Source organism: Rhagoletis pomonella, unplaced genomic scaffold (assembly GCF_013731165.1).
Source record: "Rhagoletis pomonella isolate Grant_MI unplaced genomic scaffold, Rhpom_1.0 Rhpom_scaffold_01594, whole genome shotgun sequence".
Classification (NCBI taxonomy): Eukaryota; Metazoa; Arthropoda; class Insecta; order Diptera; family Tephritidae; genus Rhagoletis; species Rhagoletis pomonella.
The window spans coordinates 28,786-38,492 of record NW_023460148.1 but is presented as its reverse complement, the minus strand read 5'-3'; the positions used below and the strand labels follow the sequence as shown (position 1 = coordinate 38,492).

General features: G+C 35.6%; 1 protein-coding gene across 1 annotated transcript; it reads right to left on the bottom strand.

Moving 5' to 3' along the window:
* Positions 1–4,345: 4,345 nt before the first annotated feature.
* LOC118752520 (DNA damage-binding protein 1-like) lies at positions 4,346–9,025 on the bottom strand. The gene is made up of 13 exons (XM_036487430.1): positions 8,866–9,025; positions 8,437–8,585; positions 8,113–8,375; positions 7,850–8,055; positions 7,685–7,767; positions 7,470–7,623; positions 7,160–7,415; positions 6,869–7,100; positions 6,445–6,796; positions 5,383–6,387; positions 5,124–5,313; positions 4,668–5,064; positions 4,346–4,603 (listed from the first exon to the last, which is right to left on the bottom strand). The coding sequence occupies exons 1-13, from the start codon at positions 8,924–8,926 to the stop codon at positions 4,523–4,525; spliced, it is 3,429 nt and encodes a 1,142-aa protein (XP_036343323.1). The 5' UTR covers positions 8,927–9,025; the 3' UTR covers positions 4,346–4,522.
* Positions 9,026–9,707: the final 682 nt, after the last annotated feature.

The window sequence follows — 9,707 nt, the reverse complement described above, 5'->3', positions numbered from 1 at the left end:
GCAAGAATGAGATTTTTGATTCTGTTTTTAACATTTTTCAAAGATTGGTTTACGAAAAACATGAATAACTAGGCCAAAGCTATTCTGATTTAGACTTATGGGATGTCAGTAGAAAGGCATTTTCCCACTCTTTTTATTTCTGTCCATTGTCATTGGTGTCCCAATTTTTTTATTTTTTTTGAAACACCATTAATTCAACTTTGAATGGCATTCGTTCATCCTACTTTTCTATTTCATCCTTTGAATTAGTTTATAAATGAGAAATAAAAAGGGTAAGAAAATACCTTTCCAACGACATCCCCTATATCTAAATCGGAAGAGTAAAGGCTCAGTTATTAAAGTTTTTCTTTTACCAATCTTTAAAAAATTCAAAAAACAGCATCAAAAATCTTATCATTACGATTCCGTTCAAAATTTTTTTAATTTTTTTTTAAATATTTTTATGCAAATTTTTAAGGCTTAAACCGTTTTGTCATTTGATAGGATTTAAAAAAAAAAAATCTTTAAGAAACTATTTTTATTCATAAAAAAACTGGAGGTATTTTCAAATCGGTCCAGCTCACTTAAATCTTAATATTTTTCCGAAATATTTTGGTGAACGTCTTAAAATATAATAGATTTTATAATTCCAATGGAAAAATAGTACCGATTTTTTTGTATGGGGGGTGATGCAGTCTAATGTATATATCTACATTCATACATATGTACATGCATACATACACATAACTTTACTTACCCTGCAGAAAATCTGAGTAGCTCAGAACTAGCGTAGAACTAGACCTTTTGCTGACAGTACTAGTTCTAGCTCAATACCCAAGCAATGCTTTCAACTGTCCAGTTTTACACGGCGATGGATGTCATTGACAGTGGCAATCGTCGTCCAGTGCAGTACTTTGCAACTAGTGTTTAGGCAAGCCCGGTTTGGAAGGTTTTTTTATAAGAAACCATTTTTTAGATTCGATTTTTTTGATATTTTTTTAGTTTTCTTCTTTTCTGTTACAGATTCCATTTTTGTTACATATTTTATTTAAAAAAAAAAATATTGTAAGCTGCACGCAACAGTTTAAATTCAATTCGAAAATTCACAACTGCCTCCACCGCGATTTGAACTCGCGACCAACGATGCTTGAGTTGGAGGTCTTCACGCTGAGCTACTTTCGTATTGTATGAGTAGTGAGCATTTGCACATTTACACCAAAAGTTTCAACTATCCCGCTCTGCATCCGTTTTGCACTAGTTCAGAGATAGTTCTGATATATGTAGTACGGAACTAGCGCCTTGTCGGACTGTCTCTAAATTTTAAAATTTAATTTATTTAATTATAATTATGAGTTTTCACTGTTTGAAAATAAAATGTTTGCGTTTAGACGGTTCCACAAATATTGGTGAAACCCCCATATAAGCTTGAATGGCGATGAAGAGGTGTCTTTGTTCTTAATCAATTATAAATTTGTTTTTCTCCTAATTTTTAAGAACTTGGTGCTTGTGCGTCAAGTGCTAGAATGATAAATTGTGTAGTAATGATTTGGGAGTATAATAAAACACCGACGAATATTGAATATTTTTCAGGAGGTAAAAATACTTTAAAATGACGTGTACATAAACCTCTATGTACAAAAAGTGTATTTTCTTGTTTTATGCCAAAAATCTGGACAAATCGAGCGATAATCTTCTGTATGTGTTCGCCAATGAGACTGGCTTTAGCGAAATATGTACACTGCCGGAACAAAGTATTGGCACAGCAAATTTTACACAATATATGCAACAATTTTCATTCTGATATTTTTCCGATAATTTCGTATATAAATATGGTTCGTCCAACAACAAAAAACATAAAAATATAATTCCTAAACTTTATGCATAACTCGCGAAAATTCAGCAAATTTTCATGAAAATTTTCAACTTTTTAATCAGAGTTTTAAGAATTTTTTTGAGTATGCAGATTTGTAGCCCAATCAATTTTATTATAATAAAGTGCAAGTTTAAGTAGCTAGGAGTTACCGTTGATTTTCGGCATCTCTTCCATACAAGAATGAACCATATTTTTATACAAAATTGGCGGAAAAGTATTAGAATTCAAATTGTTGCATATATTGTGAAAAATTTGCTGCGCCAATACTTTGTTCCGGCAGTGTATGAATGTATTTAAGTGATTTAATAGTTTTGGCGAGAATCGGTACAACAAGAAATTAAGCATAAAATATTTTATTAACAGAAAACAATTGCTTACATTTATTTGGGTTATTGGCACTGAGGAGTTGCTGATAAAATTAAAAAAAAATTTACTACATGTCTCGCAGATATGTCTTGAGGAGAGATTCCTAAAGCAGTTACTCTTCATAAAATACTTAATTTTCACTTGAGGTTTCAGTATTCCCAAATTCTCCAGCGATATTATAATAATTATTTATATTGAGAATACAAATGCTGCTTTGTGACACATTTACCAAAAATCGTTGGTAACTTCCTGAAAAGCATACGAATGTTTTTTGAAATTAATTTGTGCCAAGAATTTCAAAGCTCTACTCACTTTGAACAAAAAGTTTCGAAATTTCAATCCGTAAATTCTCTCAAGGATTTGCCTGTTTGCGAAGGCTGCTCATCAGTGGTCTTTGCGAATCGGCGCAAGTGTGTATTTGTAACATAGCCACGGCTGTGCTACAGGAGGCGAAATGTAATCCAAATTGAGGCTGCTTTCCTATGTTAGCATTTTAGCGATCGCGAAAGTTAGAATCCGGCTGATGTTCGACACAGTTGGCTTTTTGATTTCGAAAAGAACTTCATCAGCAAGAAACGCTATGTTTTCAGATCTAAATATTTTAGCATCCTTTCCAAATTGTTTTCCCATAATTTTCATCTTTCTTAGATAAGTAATTGCAAAAAGTACATGTTTTTTCTTCTAAGAGTTGCCTGAAACTTTCGCAAATGTCAGCAGTACCAAAAATTTTTTCAACATGGTTGACAACCGAAAAAGGCTTTTCTTTTTTCAAACATCCAATCAGCCGAAGTTCAAACAACTCGCCTTTGGAGATAACATGATAGCCTAGAAAAAACCGTTTTTCTCGAAAACGGCTAAAAACGGCGGATTAAGTAAAATAAAATCAACTCATTTCATCTTAATTTATCCATTTCCGTTTCCATTTTGATTGCCGAAAGTTAACAAAATTGTAAAAGCTTACATAAAATTATAAATGGAATTAAATCAGAAAATTTTTGAGGTTATGCAAATAAGTCAGTTTTTTGTTTTGCAAACAAATGATAAAAAGTAACTTTTTTGAATTGGGACATAGTTCTCACTTATAGTTTTGTTTTTCATTTAAAATTTTTCTTTAATTATTCAAACTTTTCAAAAAAAATGCATTTGAAACTTGCAAAATAAACCGGTTGCGCAAACATCAATCAATATCAATAACGTTTTGAAAGTGTAAATTTGGTTTATTGCTGTCTAACGGTGTTTTTTATTTTACTAAAACTAAGTGAAGTTTCTGTTATTTTGGAGTATTCCCTACAGAATGGCAACAAAAAATAATGTAAAACTGCATTTACGAAATTGGACTTTCGCAGAGCCAGATGAATCATTTGACCTAATGTGCATGGTCTGAAAAAAATGAATACTTTGATAAGCACTTGTTGTAATTAGTGATAGTGTTAAATTAGCACTCATATGATACTCAGCTGTCTTGTAGGGTAGCTACATATCTAAAATTTGCACTTTATTATACTTAAATTTAAAACACTGCGTACTAGAAAAAATTCTAAACAATACTTTTTTTTTTTTAAAGGCCCTCGAATGTCGCTATGGTTCCGCGGAACCGAGTAACCCAATTTTCAATCACTCTGCCGCATAGATCCAGTTGAATAACCATACTTGGTGATGCCCCTTTCATCCTCGGAAATGACATGCCTGAGGCTGAGGAAGCGGGTGACGTCAGAGGACGCGATCCATAGAGTTTCCGGTATCAGTATCGTGAGGTTACAGATGCATTTATAAACTATAATTGATGGATGCGTTCAATATGCGCAACAACGGATAAACACCGAATTGGAACTTAGTTGAGCAAGTCAGGAACTTCCATCAATTATAGTTTATATGTAAATAAAAGAGACCGATGCTTTGAGGTTTTTTCTGAACACAGCCTTTGGTGGCGGATTTTGCCGAGTATGGAATGATAAGCAATAGATTCTGCTAATAGTTTTAAGCAGTCTCCGAGCGGCAAATAGTTTTTATTATAAGCTTTGAGATTTGCCATTTCTATTAGTTTTGGGTGTTGGCTCAGATCAGAGATTGATCAAATGGTAGTAGGAGGAGTAAAAAGTTAAACCCGTAAGCATTAAAACAAATAAAACCAATGCATACTTTAGAGTTTTAATATTAACGATCGGATACAATTAATATTTTTCTCTTTCATGTTTGTTAAACAAATCATTCAATTAATTAATTCATCGAAAACCTTTTTGTATCGATATAGACATAGGGACATTGCAATAGCAGAAAAATCAAACTAACATTAAAATGCGTAATTCAGTGCATTCTCGTAAGGTCTTCGACAATTTTAATAACATCGTCAACGTCAGCTTCCTTCTTTTCGCCGTTTAATGTAATCTGTAAAAAAAAATTTTACCAATTAGATAAAAAGCTCAATATCTAAGTTCTTTTATCAATTTACCTCCAAACCCATAACTGTTTCTTTCATTTTATCTCTGCTTAAATCGAGGAAACTTTCAATTAAATCGCCATCGATAAAGTTTTCACACGGCTCCGTCTTCTGTGTTGTTTGATAGCTTCTATAATAGGAGTGATCTATTTTCCCCACAGATTTAATGGTATTCGTTAGACGTTCTTCAAGGCTATGTAGGAAATCGTAGAATTCTTGCGGTATTTGTGTAACAATGCCTATAGCGCCATTCACGGTACCATACAGCACACAGCCCTGATTGGGCGTAGTGCGTTCACCTACATTTTGCATCACTAACGAACCATGGCGGAATACATTAACAACATCGCCTAAATGGAAACGTGCAACTTCAGGTAATAACTGACGCTCCTCGTCCGTGGTGGCGGCACTAATGAAAAAAAAAAACATATAAAGTGTGTTGTTGTGATGGCTTTGTCTCAGAGTTACCTATCTTTTTGGCACACAAAAAGGTTGCCATAAGTTTCCGAGCCCAAAAATGTGTCATCATCCAAGATTTCTACAGCGCGCATCCACTTCGGATCGCAGTCACGTGATATCTCCACGAAAATACCCTCCATTTGCTTATGCTGCAGCAAAGTCATTGAGCGCATCAAATCGCCAACCAAAATGAAGTCACCTGTATTGATTAGTTATAAAACATATCCAGTTATTTTCATTCGATTCGTACACCTAATCAATGCCATACCTTTGGCTTTTAAATACAAAACGGAAATATTGTTCTGAATATTACATTCCATACGCAATTCTTTTTCATTGGTCCATTCATAAAGGCGTACAAAACTGTTTATACCCGCCAACACTTTGCCATTGAACTCAACCAGTGAGTGACATGAGCCATCAATTTTTGTTTCGGCCACCTGTGTCAATTTTCCTTCGTTGTAGTGGAAAATAATAATGCGACCCACTTTAGGTTCAGGCTCATCTGCATAAATGAGCGCGGTAGATACCACATAATACGTATTCGGGTCATCACCTAACCTAGCGGACATTAAGGAAATTATGCTCTCTGAAGGCATAAATTGATGCGCATGCAGCACTTCGAACGTATTCTGATCAATTATCAATAAATTGTTTATATCCAATTCTTGGCCAACTTCGGCATTTGTAGTTGCCGTATTACCACCACCCGGTTTGGGTACTATGTTTGAAGCGTAGGTGATATTCTGTGCCTGCGTTGAAGCACTTGGCCTTGTTGGCTTTGGCCCACCTCGTCCTTGCACATCGACTCGCAATGTTGCCACGCCAAAAGTCTGCGAACTCTCCTGATAAGCAATGCGACGTGGACCCTCACCAAGTGGTACAGTACGAATATGCAACTTTTGAATCTCATCGATAGTGCCCAAAATCACAGAGTTTTTGGTGGCCAAAGCCAAACTGTCCGGGTACGATTGTGCATTCAAGGAGCACATATGATTTACTTCTTTCAAATTCACATTTGAAAACACCAATTTGTGGTTTGAGGAATAAATAACAGTGGGACGATCGGAGCAGGCAAACACATTGGTAGTCGCAAATGATTTAAAAGTACGCAATGTGGTGGGTTGTGTTCCCAATGTAACTTTCTTTTTCTCGCTTAAGCGGCCGTCCGCTTTGCTTAAAATAAAATAGAACATGGAACCATCACCCAATGCACATAGCAAATAATGTATGCTTTCGAAGGTGGTCATCAAAATGGAGCGTGGTATAATTTCTGCATGTAAGAAAAGTTTAAATACACAAAGAAAAAAATTAAGTTACAAATTATTACCGCCTCCCAACTTTTCGGTGTACATAGTTCCCAGTTTCGGCAGTGATAGAACCACAGCAGATATATCTGTCCATAAGCCAACTGCGACGAGATTAGCTTTGCTGTTGCCCTCCTCTAGTGGCGTAATGTCCAAACAAGCGACCTCATATTCCAATGCCCTGTGAGACTTTTCAGCTAAGCAGCAATTTTCGATTTCAATGTAATAGACATTGCATGCCGAGGCAACAACAATCTGTGATGCGTTGCATGACACAACACCAATACGTTTATCATCTGGCGGCTGCCATTCACCTACCAAACTTTTAGTACTACTTTTTACTAGACGTACCGTGAGTGGTGTTACTTGTATAATCTAGTTATAAAATAAATAATTACATACTATAGCCCACGAGTGGTTAGGCCCATTTAAGAGCACTTTATTTACCTGATCGTAGTCAACATTGGCACAATGAAACGTTTGCTGATCACTAATAAAGCCTGGTATTTCTGTTTCTTCAACTTCCTCACCAGTCAGCGTCAAAATTCGTGTGTGACCCACAAAGGCCAGCACCAATGTGTTTTCAAAAACACTATCGTCTATACCTACTTTAAGTGACCACATACCCTTTATACCTGGTAAATCAATACAGGCGTGCTCCTGAATGCCAATGCCGATTCTAACAAATTGTATGTTATTAAAATCGTATTTAAATTGTGTGCAAAAAGTTAATTATACCTAATAATTCGAAGTGATCCATCTTTAAAACTACCAGAGCATGTTATAATTTGTCCTTGGCCCTGCCGATCTAAATCTACCACACCTAAATCAAGAATAGGCGCTAGGCTGGTGAAATTCTCCATCGGAATAACGTAAGAGCCATTTTCGTTCGCAGTTGTGCTCAAGCGCACCAACTGAGAGTCTCCGTGCTTCGAGCCAATGAAAAGAAATCCGTTGTCCAAATATGTTATACACTCCGGTATGGATATTTCACCTTAAAAAGGAATAACTTAGCACCTATTATGTTTAATTATTTAATGTAAATTACCTAGCAACTCCACTTTTATTTCTTTAACGGAAACTCCGCCTTTACCATTGTCTACAGTCTCCAAGAATAACATAAACAGCTGGCCATACATATTGCCCAGCAAATAGCGTTGGCCCTTGCTATCTACTCGTGCGTAGCAGTTAATAGTACTTTGCTAATAAACAAAATAAACCATAGAATACGTGTCTAACTGTTGAATAAATTTCGGCACTCACTTTAAATGTAGAAGGTGCTACAGCATGGTAGCTATTTCCATCGTGGTAAACAATAGATTCCCGACCAATTACAATGGCACCACCTAACAGTAAGCAGTGAAGAAATTGATTAATGACACAATAATACAATTAGATATTAATTATATTGCCCGATATATACCGTACCCAATGGTGTTGGCACTGGTATCAGCATTGTTGCTTCAGTCTCCACATTATCCTGCTTCCAGGCAATTTTCATAAACTCTTTGTCACGTAAATTGATTTCGTGCGTCTTAACATGACGTCCATCAACATCTTTGTGTATAACGATGATAGTTGGATTTATGCAACCATATAAAAATTCTACATCATAAACATTCAGCTCGTCCATGCTAAAATAAAAATATGTTATTCTATTCTTGGTCATGTTGAAGAAATGTGGTACTTACCGTAAATTAGTCGCCTTCAATTCGCTTGTCTCCTTATCCAAAGGAATGATGGTGAACAGTCCCATGTATAGGCACATTCCGATAACGCGTGCTTTTGGATCAATTACTGCTATTACACCACCTTCGGTAGGTATGCTTACCTGATCCGCCACGTTGCCATGCGCTTTTGTTATGACACTGATTTGGTCACCAATCATTCGACATTCCAAAATCATAACATTATATCGCAACGTAAGTATAAAGAGCAAATCTTTTTTACTGTCCTATAAAATGTAACACAATTGAGTATATTAAAAAATCATTATTTCCAGAGTTGCACCTAACCTGAGGACGGAAATGCCGCATGACTGATATCTGGCCATTTATATTTACTTCCTTCAACGGACGCAAGCCTTCTGGTGTTACCAAATCTATTTCCAACTGACTGTTGCGAGCGATGATCAAATTTAAATCGGTTGGCGATGTAAAGTTGCCTAGAAAATATATAGTGAAAAAGCATTGATGAATAACCTAGGAGGAAGATGTTTTGTTGTTGTTATTAAAAACATGCCGGCTTCCCGTTCGGGTAAGCACGCCTTGTAGATTCTGGGCGGGAGAAATGTTCTCAGCAATTAGATTAACTACGCATGTGGCTTCTCCGATTAAAGTTAAAATAAGATTTAGTAAGTTTTCAACAAATTAGTCTAGCATGCCTAGGACGCGGCATTACCCCGAAATTGTCATATATATTTTGGGACCCGTAGGTCCACTTACCGGTCACGCAACTAACGACCGCTGTCGGCTTCTGCGCCGTAACCACGTAATGATGTGACATTTTTGACGCTATATTTTGCTGCCGCCTCCAATTTGTTTTAAATAAAATTTATAATTTTTTCTCTTTACAGAACAAACAGTCTCCAGCTCCTCTTCGCCTCTTGCTTTTTTTCTGTTTTGCAATTACCGATTACAACTCTGGCACCTAGATATTCAGCGCTACTGTGTTGCCACATGTTCCGCTGACATCAAAAACAATTCTGCTTGGATCATCTTTTCTAGAATTGAATGGGAATTTTAAATAAAATCTTTATTTATTTATTTATTAGATATCATTAAAAATACTGCAAGACTCAAATAAGATTAATAATTTTAAAAGTTAAGAGATCTGCAATTCACAATCGAAATCAGTGTTGCAATATTTCTCCTAAATTGTTGCCGTTCCAAAAATGTAGTTATAAAAATCAACTCTGCCTGAAAAGTGCTCTTATTTATACCAAATAAAGCCTTATTTTATTATATATATATTAAAGCCTTTGTTTATTATAGTTTTAGTTGTTATGCCTATATATTTTCCAATACACTGACGATTTCATGGCTGTTAAAATAATAAAATCCTTTTTTTACTCATGCACTTATTTTGAGAAAGGCCATACTAATAGCTACGAAGTTGTGCAACAGTGCAGGTGGATCCATTCCAGTTTGATACTACGTGTTTGACAATTTCTCATATAATTTCTCGGTGTCTCGTCATTGAGGAGGATTTATTGTAAATTATAGATAATAAATAGATTTGCATATTATTTTCGAAAGCACTAATCGTTGGACAAGCATTTTGCAAT

Coding starts and splice junctions, on each gene's coding strand:
- LOC118752520 (XM_036487430.1), bottom strand. CDS start 8,926: ATGTCACATCATTACGTGGTTACGGCGCAGAAGCCGACAGCGGTCGTT. Junction 8,586..8,865: donor GGTCGTTAGTTGCGTGACCG/GTAAGTGGACCT, acceptor TATATTTTCTAG/GCAACTTTACATCGCCAACC. Junction 7,101..7,159: donor GGATCACTTCGAATTATTAG/GTATAATTAACT, acceptor ACAATTTGTTAG/AATCGGCATTGGCATTCAGG.